Below are 13,980 nucleotides of genomic sequence, written 5' to 3' on the forward strand. Positions count from 1 at the left end.
GAGACTGCAACCTTGTGTCCTCTGATTCTTTCTACACCATCTACCATCTGTCCCTACTACACCGGGAGCCCTGGGGGACCAGCTTCACCTGTGGGAAGCCATACCATCCATGCTGCAGTGCCATCACCCCAGTGGACCCCTTTAAGCAGGGTAATCCTAACCGAATACCATAGGTGGTGTCACGAACAAACTTTATTCAACAACCCCTTTAAAGTCCTGTCCTTTAATTTGGACGCCCAGGGCCACGGAACGGGTCGCTGCCGCCATGACCACCCCTTTAATGACCACCTGACCCGGCCTGAGTATCACCTAGGCCCTGGCGTGCACTCCATACATGTAGAACAGGGGAAGAGGAAGTGGTGTCACCCACAGACACTGTTTCTGTACACTGGTGTTCAGCCCAACTATTCAGGTGCTTTGCTGTCATGTGCCTGAGCATGCTTTTGATGATCAGGCTGGTAGTTGTGCTGCCCTTGCTGATGCTGGCATGACAGATGTTACAAATGGCCTTTTTGGGTTAACTGGGCTGTCTTTAAATAAGCGCTACACTCGGGAACACCTAAATCTTGGCCTGGCAAGTTCACTTGTGTTGGTGCTCTGGGGAACGCTAGCCCGCATTGCGTCTCTGGCCACCTCACTGCCTCTTCCTGATTGTTGCGGTGCTGCTGTCCTCGCTCTGCATGTCACCTACTCAGGATGGGTCAGTGACTTCATTGTCCGCCATCTCGTCTTCCACTTTCGCACCCTGATCCTCCTCCTGACCTGCTCACGTAACAACACCACTTGATGACGATTGTCTCATCATCATCCACCTCTTGTGACAGTAATGGCATTTTCTCACCGTCGCCTTCTTGTGACCATGGCTGCTCAAATCTTTGAGCATCGTTTCATGTGATCTTCTCATATGCTGCTTGAAACGGGCAGGGCAAGAGGCAGAATGGAAATGTGAACAGGTTCTTCAGGGTGTCCACGCGTGGGATCACTTGTCTCCGAGCACTCGGCATGGTGGGAGGAAGGAGGATCAGGGTGAGGATTATGTGGTCCAGAATCACGGCTACTGAGACGACTGGACCGTGTGGTAGACAGGAGGGTGCTACCAAAGTGACCATAAAAATAAGCCTTCAAACAGCTCAGTTTACCGAAAAATGAAAACACTTAGGGTCTTGGAAAGTCATGCCTCAATCAAAGAAAACATGTATTTGTTTTTTTGTTTTCTAATACAAATTTTCATTTTTTAGCCACTAAAATAATTTTAATCTGGAAACTTTGGAAAAAAATAAAAATAATCTTGCTCTTGGAGGAAAAAAAAACTGATATTGGCCATGTTAGGAAGGGGTTAAAGGTTTTCCACTGGAGTCTAACATTCCTTTTGTTGTGTGTCTTAGGTCTGCAAAGCATAATATAGGGGCATGTGTTACTTTCACTATAACATGGGCGTGCACACATTTCCCTTTTTCATTTTTATCTTCTCTTTTTTATAGTATAATATTACCATGGGAATAAATCATTTCGGTTTATTTTTTATTATTTGCAAACAAAGAAAAGCGGTCATGGGAAGCAAAATTGTACCAGTAATACCAGATTTTCACCAGCAGATGGTGCAGATGCGCTGTTATGTGCGGCCTTTACAGGACTTTGAACGCCAGAGAGCGCTGACCAATCAGGCCTGGCGTTACATGTGAGCCGCCGCAGGAGGAAGAGGAGGGTTCGCACTCTGTCACTACTAGCAGAGGTGCTCGCTGTGTTTGCTATGGCTACGTCCTTACTCCTGGCTCAGAGCTCCCTGCGGCTCCCATTTCCTAGAGCAGTCAGGTGAGAGCGGACCTGTGTGCAGCAGATATTGTGTGCGACATTTATAAAGTGCTGCACATCTATAGGACGAGCGCTGATGTGGTGGTCTGCGCCCATTATGGGGTCCTGCTGCCGGTGACTTATCATGAAGGACTCTGGACATCACTGTCACCTGCTTCCTTACCTCTCCACTTCCATGTTCCTGTTCTGCCCCCCTCCCTCGGTATATTTCCCACCTTTTCTAACCTTTCTCTATACGTCTTTTTCTCTACCTCTCTGTTGTGTTGCCCGGCGTATAGCAGCACATATACTGTAGCGCTGTACATCGATTGTCATTGGATTCCTCATTATTAGCGTATGTTCACACGTTCAGTATGTGCAGCGGACATTCCTGCACTAAAAATGTGTCTTAGCAGAAAGAATGCTGCGAAAATCCACACGTTTTTGATGCATTATTTTTTCCTTGTGTCTTTTTCCCTTCGTTGGAATGTTCGAAAAGCGCTGACATGCTGCAGGTCAGAAACGTCTGCAAGGAGAAAATAAGCCGCATATGCATGAGATCTCCAAAATTTTACTCATCTTCCTGGTACAAAATGCTACACTGGGTACTTACAATTGCTCATTTTGCCTTTCTACTCAGTTAATTCTTCTCTTTTCCACTAGGTCCACGTGATACAGAAAAAAAAACTGACTAGCTGAATCCTTCAAAGCTTTGTATAGATACAGGAGGTCAATTTTCTCTGCACAAGTCATGAGTCACTGCAAAAGTCTATTGCATGAGGGAGCACCTGAGTCAGGAGATGAAGAAGGGAATGATAAATGCAGGGACAAGAGACTTCCTGTTTCTGAATAAAGCAGAGAAAATTTAAAGGGATTGTTCAGTCCAAATGGATAAGCCTGCAGTCACTCTGACTTCAAACTTATGAATTCCCCCCAGCATACGCACTGTGCATTGCGGGGATTTGCCAGTTTCTGAGCCTGGATTGAAGGCTATATCTGAGTTATACATACCAGTGGTCATCGCCTCGCTCTCCATACATTTGTATTGAGCAAGGGTGCGCCCCGTGTAGAGACACAGCCGACTAGAGAGCGCAGCCTCGTTCAATGCAAGTGTATGGAGAGTGAGGCCATGACAACTGGCCAACGGTATGTATAAGGGCTCATACTAGTCTGCTTGAGAAATGGGCGATACAGCAAAATCACAGCCCAAAACATCATAATAGAATATAGAAAGACTAGATGGCAGCCCGATTCTAAAGAATCGGGAGTCTAGAATCCATATATACTTTATTTATTCAAATGTAAGAATAATACAATTAATAAATAATAGTAAGAAAGAACAAAAATAATAGGCAGTATATGGAGAAAACACCAAACAAAAGTTCAAAATTGGTGTGAAAATGTCACTGAACCACTTCACAACTAAATATATATAGTTTTGGTAAATGGTATTATCATTTTTTTGACGAAATTCGGCAGGAGCTTGAAGAGCAACGTCACTGGGCCCGCCTCCACGCAGTAGAAACTTGCTGTGAGGTAAAAATTCAAAAATCACACCAAAATGGCGGGCGGAGTGTGTCACAGTACGGCACGTTTCTGATTGGTCGCTCGCAGCAGGTGGCAACCAATCAGACACTGGACACTGTTGACGTCACTTATCTCCGGACATTAGCTCCGGACATTAGCTCCGGACATTAGCTCCGGACAAAGCCACGGAAGTTGGCACAAATTGCAGGAAGTAGTATTCTAGGCAATTATATATTAGATGTCAGTGACATATATGGGTGTATAGTTTAATGTTAATGTATTTAGCTAATAATTTGATATCTTAAAGAAAAAAAATGTTGGGGGAACCCCTGAAATGTAAATAACCAGCAGAGGGAAAGCAGGCTTCTGGGGGCTGATGTTTATAGCCTTGGAAGGGGGTAATAAGCATGGAGCTTCCCAGGCTATTAATATCCACTCCCAACTGCATACTTAGCCTTTTACTGGTTATTAAAACCGGAGTCCAATCCCTCTCCCCACCCAAAAAAAAAAAAAAAATGATGTGGTGTCCCTCTATAATTAATAACCAGCAAAGGCTATGCCAGGGGTCTCAAACAAACAAGAGGCTGCTTCATGTGGCCCTCAGGCACTGTAGACCTCTTGACGATACCGGTCAATGGACTGCAGCCATGACCTAGCTATGGAAATAACCATATACAGTGGGGTAAGTAAGTAATACACTGCCAATTTAGCAAATTTTTTCCACCTATAAAGAATGGAGAGGTCTAATTTTTACCATAGTTAACGTCAACTGTGAGAGACAGAATCTAAACCGGTGGTTCAAGGTGCTCACCACACATCTAGATCTCGTAAGTTCCCTGAGGGTTCTAGTTTCCAAACTGGTGTCACTTGTGGGGGCTTTCCACTCTTAGGTACCTCAGGGGCTCTCCAAACACAAATGGCGTCCACTAAATATTCCAGCAAGTTTTTCATTCAAAAAGTCAAAAGTGCCCCTTCTGTTCCGAGCCCTGCCGTGTGCCCAATCAGTGGTTTCCTCCCACATATGGAGTATCGGTATGCTCAGGAGAAATTAGACAACACATTTTGAAGTCCATTTTTTTTCCTGATACCCTTGTAAAAATAAAAAATTGGCGTCTAAAATACACTTTTCATGAAAAAAGTGAAATGTTCATTTTTTTTCCCTTCCACATTCTAAAAATTCCTGTGGAGCACCTGAAGGGTTAATAAACTTCTTGAATGTGGTTTTGAGCACCCTGAGGGGTGCAGTTTTCAGAATGGTGTCACTTTTGGGTATTTTCCATCATATAAATGATAGAAATCACTGTTCAACTTTTAACCCTTATAACGTCCTAGCAAAAAAAGTTACAAAATTGTGCTGATGTAAAGTAGACATGTGGGAAATAATATTTATTAAGTATTTTGTGTGACATAACTCTGATTTAAGGGATTAAAAGTTTGAAAATTGCAAAATTTTTGCCAAATTTTCTTTTTTTTCCCCCACACAAAAATACAAGTCTTAATTGAAGAAATTTTATCCCTGACATGAAGTATAATAGGTCACGAGGAAACAGTCTCAGAATCACTGGGATCCATTGACGTGTTCCAGGGTTATTACCACATAAAGTGACGGTGGTCAGAATTGTAAAATTTGGCTTGGTCATGAAGGTGCCAACAGGCTCAGTGGGGTAAAGGTGTTAATAGCTGCTGCTGTAAATATGCACTGCACACAGAAAACATGAGAAAAAATAGTTATCTGTCTGATTATAGGATTATACACTCGTGCGAACTGGGCCAAAGAGTGTTATAAAAAGTGAGTCAAATTGACCCCAATATAAACTACAACTTATCTATAAAAAAAAAATGCCCTTAACGCGATTTCGCTAATGGAAAATTCTAAAACTTTTGGTTCATAATATGGCAGCCCAAAAATAAATTATTTTTTCAAAAAATGTACAAAAGTAATAAAATTAAAAAAAAATCTATAAAAATTTATCGTCATATCATTTGTTACCCGCAGAATAAAGTTAATACTTTATGCATGCAATTTACGGCGTCAACTTGAAATCACAAAACAATAGTCACAGAATTGCTGTATTATATATTCCATCACATAAAGAGTTAATAAAAGTTTGCTAAGTTGTGTTCCCCAAAATGATACCACTAACAAATCCACCTCATCAACACACACACACACACACACACACACACACACACACACACACACACACACACACACACACACACACACACACACACAGCAGCCCTCATGAGGCTTTGTCGCCAAATGATTAAAAAGGTTATGGCTCCTGGAACTCGACAGTAGAAAGGTTAAGAATAAAAAGTCTGTCCAAAACTAGCCTTTAATATGTATATATTAATTTATATTGTTAATATATATATTGGCCATTGACATCAATGGTAAAATGTATACCTGATGTGAAAGGAGTGTTTGTATTGACTTCTCTCTCCCTTTATCTCCTCTTACTTTTGTCTCTCAGTTTTTCTTTATTTTGCTCATTTTCCTGATATTATCTCAATTATGCCCATTAGTCTAGGCTCCTAGACTGTTTTCATTCTGTGTGTCTTAATTTTATCAAAGCTAAGTAACAGGTAGTGTACACAATAAAGCTGCTATGTTTCAACCATGGCGGCCCAAAAGGGGACAACAACTGCAGTACAAAAAAATGCTATAAAAACGAACTAAAAAATGCAACTATCTTAAAGGGGATATCTGGGACTTTACAAAAAAAAATGTACCTAAGCACTAAAGGCAGGTAATTGCAGCCTACCTGCCTGTTGTGCACGGCACCATTCTTCCCCAGCACAGAGCGGTCACAGACGACTCCTGCCAGGGATTCAGAAGCCTTCACTGATGTCACATCGACAGAGCGGAGGCTTCTTTTCTGGTCTGCTCAGTCAATGAGACAGGACTATTGCCATCATTGTGATTAATAGCCAGATCCCCACTGCCTAAACGTTGAGAGCTGGCTGCCAATCAGAATGACCTCGGAAGTCCCTCGCCAAGAGACAGCTGAATCCCTGGCCGGAGCGACTGTTACCGCTCTGTGCCTGGGAAGACCGGCGCCATGCACCACAGGCAAGTAAGTTGCATTTATTGCCTGTTGGTGCTTATGTACATTCTTTGTTTTTTGTAAAGCCCCGGATATACCCTTTAATTTAGCTAAAAGATGCAGAAATGCTACAATATTGAAAATGTGGCAAATACGCATCATGGGAGCGTAGCCTTAGGCTAGTTTCACACTAGCGTCGGGCTCGGCTCGTCGCAGTGCGTCGGGCCGAGGTTACCGATGGTAGCGTTGTTTGCGCCGCACAACGGGTGCAGCGGATGCAGATTTTCATCGCATCCGCTGCCCCATTGTGAGGTGCGGGGAGGTGGGGGAGGAGTTCCGGCCGCGCATGCGCTGTTGGAAAAAGCGGTCCGTCGGCAGCAAAAAACGTTACATGTAGCGTTTTTTGCTCCCGACGGTCCGCCAGCACGACAGATGCGACGTGTGGCAATCCGTCGCAATGCGTCGTCAATACAAGTGTATGGGGAAAAAACGCATCCTGCAAGCACTTTTGCAGGATGCGTTTTTTCTGCAAAACGACGCATTGTGACGGATTGCAGTTAACGCTAGTGTGAAAGTAGCCTTAGACCGAATTCTGACATCATTGATTTTTGACACTTGCAAAGGACAGACCAGTTTTGTATCAGTGTGATCTGTCCCTTTTTCTGCCATCCGTATAAATCCTACAGGATTGGAAATCTAAATAAATCTGCCCCGGTTTTCTAATTCTAATGTGCTTGAAAAACAATAAGTACTGTACATTGATGTGAGCCCACAGTGATTTGTGGATCTACCAGTCTCAGCAAAAAGGGCCAAACGGAGAGAAGCTGTTGCCCGGCCGTAGCGCAGCCTGAAGCAGGGGCCTGCCGTGTGTTTGGGCACTGAAAGGGCAGTGTGATATTAATATGTGGTTGGATATGCTCATTGTACACTATAGTCTTTTTTTACGATCTGATACATCACAATGAACTGTACTTTGTTCTCCATTCAATCGTCATAAAGTGAAAGCAAAGATATAATTACCCCTAACTCGGTATCTTATTGATGTCTTCACCATAGGACCGGTAATTGGGGTCGTGTTGCGGCCCTTGGAATACACAAAACGGCACGACATATGCAAGCCACTCAGCAAGACTTTGAGAAAGCACAGAATGACTTGAAGACCCTGAAAAAGGACCCTGGCAATGACATAAAATTGAAATTGTATGCACTGTTTAAACAGGTAACAGAGCAGTAACCCAATAAATATACTTGTACATTAAATGCAAGCTTAAGTCTTTAGTACATATATGGTAAAGGAAGATCTATTTCTGCCCATGAATGAGGATTGTGCTTTAAAATAAAATGCCATCTTGCGCACCATTGACCCTCATTTGATTTCCATTGCTGTATGGCAGCTACTGTTAAAATAGAATTTTTAATTTATTTTCTAATTAAATATGCTTCTACGATCTATATGGGAAATAAATGTTTATTATAGTCCATGGGACGTCCTGATTTTCCCAGAGAGTTGAAAAGCCGCTCGATAACAATCTATTAAACCCTTAGTACATATGCACTTACCGGTACATTCCCGCTGATGTCCATAAGTGTGGAGAGTGCTACCCCACACAGAGTAGATGCCGACTGTCACACAGCCATCATCTGTCTAATACAGCGGCCAGACTGAGCTCAGATCGCTGCTGTTAAATGTCTACATGCCATAGTTAATCGCTTTATGCGGCATTCAAGTGGAATGCTCACCAGCGCGCACATGTGCCTCCCATCGGTGCAACACAACCCAATTGTGAGGTACCCTTGGCTGCCATCTTGGTACGCTTGTGAAGCCCAGTTTATACAACTTTGGTATTGGTATTAAGTCCTTAAGAAGTTACAGGAATTGTATTTTGACAACCGTACTTTTAGGGCATACAGACATCACGGAGGGAGTTTTTCCATATGGTACCCCCCTTCTATGTGCTCTATGTACCATAGTTAACCTTTTCTGTCAGTGCAATACTCAGATGTCTTCTGCAGCAGAGAAGTTGGCTTAGACCAGGAGCGATCATCATTTTTATAAGCTATCGCCTATAATTTTGACAATCCCAAATGCTCTTGTTTGCATATATTAAATCAAGATATACCACTTCATATTGTTCAATGCCTTTTCTAAATTTTTACACTTTTTTTTGTTTCCTTTAAATTCTTAGGCAACCCAAGGATCTTGTAATACTCCTAAGCCCGGCTTGTTGGACTTTGTAAATAAAGCAAAGTGGGATGCATGGAAAGCAGTGGGAAGTTTGTCACAGGTAATAAAACTATGCAACGGCTGAGTCCATAGACAGGCCATGTGGAGGTGATCAGTGGAGGTCTGTATTATGGGTCCTGTAATTTGAAAGTCTAAAGGAAATGTAGTTTCTGGAAGCCATTGTCTAAAGGAGTTATCCAGAACTTTCTTTTTTTCCTATGTGGCTAAGCACTTATCTGCAGGTAGTTAACTACTTGCCTGTTCTGCCCTGTCATAATCTCGTTCAGCTCAGAGCGATCATGGGTTTCTACAGCCATCGAATTCTCCTTCTTGTGACGTCAACAGAGCAATTCCTTTTCTGCTCTGTCGACTGTTGTGAATTCTGCTCTTGGGCTCCCTCCGGTGGTTATGAGTGGTAGTGCTGCTGTCTTTGGATCGCAGCATTTATCAGGTGTGTTCACTTTTTGCAATTTGGACTCAGCTATTTAGTCCTGCTTGATCCTTTAGTCAGTGCCAGTTGTCCATTGTTCTTGGAGGATTCACATCCCTTTCTGGTCTCTCCTGTTTGCTGTGCTTTTCAACAAAGATAAGTCCTGGCTTTGTTTTTGCTGTCCACATGCTGTGGACCTTATAGTTCAGTGCATTTTCATGTTTTGTCTTGTCCAGCTTGTCTGTGTAAGGATTTTTTGCAGCCAAGCGGTATCTCTGGAGATGCAGATATACCCTCCATGTCTTTAGTCAGATGTGGAGTTTTGTATTTTCTGTGGTGGATATTTTCTAGTGTTTTAATACTGACCGCATAGTTTTCTGTCCTATTCTTTCTTTTTAGCTAGTAAGGCCTCCTTTGCTAATCCTGATTTCAGTCTGTGTTTGTCATTTCCCTCTCCTCTCACAGTCATTATTTGTGGGGGGCTGTCTATCCTTTAAGGATTTTCCAGTTTCTATCTTTAGGGGAAGTTAGTCCTTAGGCTGTGTCGAGGTGTCTAGGGAGTGTTAGGTACATCCCACGGCTATTTCTAGTTGCGCTGCTAAGTTCAGGGTTTGCGGTCAGTACAGGTACCACCTTCTCCAGAGTACGTCACATGCTGCTCCAAAGCCACCAGATCATAACAGTCGACATGCCTTCACTGACAACGTCATGTTGATTGACACCTGGCTGCATGCTGCTTAACTGCAGAAAACCAGCTGTCAATCAAAATTTTGCCGACAATAACGCCCAATCGACAGAGCCAAGAGAAAAGGCTGCTCTGTCGATGTGATGTCACAGAAAGGAGAATTGTTCTTAACCACTCTGAGCAGGGAAGAGATCCTTCCAGGGCAGAACAGGCAAGTGGTTAGCAGCTACCTGTGGATAAGTAATTCGCCCCATAAGGAGAAAAAAGTCCCGGATAACCCTGCTTAGGATGAGCATTAAATGATCGGTAATAGATTGTTCAGTGCACATAGTCTGTCATTATTTTAGGCAGCGGAGGTCTTTGTAACACAGGGCAAGGTGCCACTGAGAACTTTGATGTTTTTTGTTTTTTTTGGGTGGGGGCGGCAAACCAAAAGATCATTTTACACGACTATAAAGCGCTTTCTTTGTTCATCAGATGATCAGCTGCCTGTTTAGACTGCACGATTATCATGAAACAAGCGTTCTTAGAAATTCTCATTCAAGAAAATCATGCAACGTAAATGGAACTTACCGTATATACTCGAGTATAAGCCGACCCGAGTATAAGCCGACCCCCCTAATTTTGCCACAAAAAACTGGGAAAACTTATTGTCTCGAGTATAAGCCTAGGGTGGAAATGCAGCATTTACCGGTGAATTTCAAAAAATAAAAATAGATCATTCTTGCCCCATAGCTGTGCCCCACATAGTGCTCTGCACCATTCATGATTGTCCCTATAGCCGTGCCCCATATAGTGCTCTGCACCGTTCATGATTGTCCCATAGCTGTGCCCCATATAGTGTTCTGCACCGTTCATTGTTCCCTATAGCTGTGCCCCATATAGTGCTCTGCACCGTTCATTATTTCCCTATAGCTGTGCCCCATATAGTGCTCTGCACCGTTCATTGTTCCCTATAGCTGTGCCCCATATAGTGCTCTGCACTGTTCATTGTTTCCTATAGCTGTGCCCCATATAGTGCTCTGCACCGTTCATTGTTCCCTATAGCTGTGCCCCATATAGTGCTCTGCACCGTTCATTGTTCCCTATAGCTGTGCCCCATATAGTGCTCTGCACCGTTCATTATTTCCCTATAGCTGTGCCCCATATAGTGCTCTGCACCGTTCATTGTTCCCTATAGCTGTGCCCCATACAGTGCTCTGCACCGTTCATTGTTCCCTATAGCTGTGCCCCATATAGTGCTCTGCACCGTTCATTGTTCCCTATAGCTGTGCCCCATATATGCTCTGCACCGTTCATTGTTCCCTATAGCTGTGCCCCATATATGCTCTGCACCGTTCATTGTTCCCTATAGCTGTGCCCCATATATGCTCTGCACCGTTCATAGTTCCCTATATAAAGCTGTGCCCCATATAGTGCTCTGCACCGTTCATAGTTCCCTATATAAAGCTGTGCCATTGTCGCTGCTGCTGCTGCTGCTGCTGCTGCAGTAAAAAAAAAAAAAAAAAAAAAAAAGCCATACCTCTCTTGATTGCAGCTCCCGGCGTCTCGTTCCGGCGTCCGGTCCCGGCGTCTCTGCGCTGACTGATCAGGCAGAGGGCGCCGCGCACACTATATGCGTCATCGCGCCCTCTGACCTGAACAGTCAGAGCGCAGACGCCGGGAAGATGGAGGCGCCGGGAAGATGGAGCGGCGCCCGGCGGCTGGAACGCGGACAGGTGACTATTACATACCTACCTGGTCCCGACGTCCGGCTCCCCCTGCCTGTCACAGCTGGTCTTCGGTGCCGCAGCTTCTTTCTCTAATCAGCGGTCACCGGCAGCGCTGATTAGAGAAATTAATAGGTGGCTCCACCCCTATGGGAGGTGGAGCCGCCTATTCATTTCTGTAATGAGCGGTCCCACGTGACCGATGAAGAGGGGAAGAAGCTGCAGCACAGAAGACCGTGGGACAGCAGGGGGAGCGCCAGGATCGCTGGGACTAGGTAAGTATGCCTCAGCGCCCTCACCCGCCGACCCTGCCACCCACCTTGACTCGAGTATAAGCCGAGAGGGGCACTTTCAGCCCAAAAATTTGGGCTGAAAATCTCGGCTTATACTCGAGTATATACGGTAAGTCCTGAAATCGCTGCGATGATGCTTTATTTGTATTTTCTTAATCTTATAGGGTGCTTCTCAGAAAATTAGAATATCATTAAAAAGTTAATTTATTTCAGTTTTTCAATTAAAAAAAGGGAAACTCGTATGTAGAGTCATTACAAACAGAGTGATCTATTTCAAGTGTTTATTTCTGTTAACGGTGATGATTATGGCTTACAGCCAATGGAAACCCAAAAGTCATTATCTCAGTATATTAGAATATTTAGCAAAAAAACCTGCAAAGGCTTCCTAAGTGTTTAAAAAGGTCCCTTAGTCTGCTTTCAGTAGGCTCCACAATCATGGGGAAGACTGCTGGCTTGACAGATGTCCAGAAGGCAGTCATTGACACACACTCCACAAGGAGGGTAAGCCACAAAAGGTCATTGCTAAAGAAGCTGACTGTTCAGAGTGCAGTATCCAAGCATATTAATGGAAAGTTGAGTGGAAGGAAAAAGTATGGTAGAAAAAGGTGCACAAGCAACTGGGATAACCGAAGCCTTGAAAGGGTTAAGAAAAGACCATTCACAAGAAGTGGACTGCAGCTGGAGTCATTGCTTCAAGAGCCACTACACACAGACGTATCCAGGACATGGGCTACAAGTGTTGCGTGCCTTGTGTCAAACCACTCATGACCAATAGACAATGCCAGAAGTGTCTTACCTAATCCAAAGAGAAAAAGAACCAGACTATTGCGCAGTGGTCAAATGTGTTTTCAGATTAAAGTAAATTTAGCATTTCATTTGGAAATCAAGGTCCCAGAGTCTGGAGGAAGAGTTTAGAGACAGACAATCCAAGCTGCTTGAGGTCTAGTATGAAGTTTCCACAATCAGTGGTGGTTTGGGGAGCCATGCCATCTGCTGGTGTAGCTCCACTGTGCTTTATCAAGAACAAAGTCAGCACTACCAGGAAACTTTAAAGGGACTCTGTCACCTGAATTTGGAGGGAACAATCTTCAGCCATAGGGGCGGGGTTTTCGGGTGTTTGATTCACCCTTTCCTTACCCGCCGGCTGCATGCTGGCTGCAATATTGGATTGAAGTTCATTCTCTGTCCTACATAGTACATGCCTGCGCGCGGCTGGAAGCGCCAGTTAAATGATGCTGTCAGCGTTTGACAGCGGCATTTAACTAGTTAATAGTGGCGGGTGAATCGCGATTTCACCCGCCGCTATTGCGGACACATGTCAGCTGTTCAAAACAGCTGACATGTCCCAGCTTTGAGGTGGGCTCAGCGCCGGAGTCCACATCAAAGCAGGGGACCCGACCTCCACCTTAATAGTACGGCGGAGGTCGGGAAGGGGTTAAAGAGTTAAATAAGATGTCTAGGCAAAACAAAAGTTTGCCCCTAGGAAAATATAGGTTTCCAGCATCTACTAAATAATTGTCTAAGGGTCACTTCCGTCTGTCTGTCCTTCTGTCTGTCACAGTTATTCATTCGCTGATTGGTCTCGGCAGCTGCCTGTCATGGCTGCCGCGACCAATCAGTGACGAGCATAGTCCGGAAGAAAATGTCCGCTCCTTACTCCCCGCAGTCAGTGCCTGTCGCCCGCATACTCCCCTCCGGTCACCGCTAACACAGAGTTAATGCCGGCGGTAACGGACCACGTTATGCCGCGGGTAACGCACTCCGTTACCGCCGCTATTAACCCTGTGTGTCCCCAACTTTTTACTATTGATGCTGCGTATGCAGCATCAATAGTAAAATGATCTAATGTTAAAAATAATAATAATAAAAAGAAAAAACCTTATTCTCACCTTCCGCCTTCGCGTCCTCTCCTCGGCACTGCAAGCGGCAGGTCCCGCTTCCAAAGATGCTATGGGAGAAGGACCTTCCATGACGTCAAGGTCATGTGACCGCGACGTCATGGAAGGTCCTGCGCTCATACCAATCCTGGGACCGGATACCGCACACAAGCGCCGGAACTACAACGGGCTCTTCGGATGGTGAGTATGTTTATTTTTTAACCTGTTACATACGTGACTGGGCAATATACTACGTGACTGGGCAATATACTACCTGGCTGGGCAATATACTACGTGGCTGGGCAATATACTACATCGCTGTGCAATATACTACGTGACTGGGCAATATACTACGTGACTGTGCAATATACTACATCGCTGTGCAATATACTAC

General features: G+C 44.3%; 1 protein-coding gene across 2 annotated transcripts in view; it reads left to right on the forward strand.

Moving 5' to 3' along the window:
* The first annotated feature begins 1,683 nt into the window (after nt 1–1,683).
* Nucleotides 1,684–13,980, forward strand: part of LOC138642515 (enoyl-CoA delta isomerase 2-like) — a 71,443-nt gene continuing 59,146 nt past the window's right edge. For both annotated transcript variants that reach the window (XM_069730718.1, XM_069730719.1), the window contains exons 1-3: nt 1,684–1,812; nt 7,425–7,587; nt 8,555–8,653. In XM_069730718.1, the coding sequence (XP_069586819.1) occupies nt 1,751–1,812; nt 7,425–7,587; nt 8,555–8,653 (324 nt within the window). In that variant the 5' untranslated portion in view covers nt 1,684–1,750. The remainder of the gene's footprint in view (nt 1,813–7,424; nt 7,588–8,554; nt 8,654–13,980) is intronic.

The sequence above is a fragment of the Ranitomeya imitator genome, chromosome 6 (genome assembly GCF_032444005.1).
Source record: "Ranitomeya imitator isolate aRanImi1 chromosome 6, aRanImi1.pri, whole genome shotgun sequence".
Taxonomy (NCBI): domain Eukaryota; kingdom Metazoa; phylum Chordata; class Amphibia; order Anura; family Dendrobatidae; genus Ranitomeya; species Ranitomeya imitator.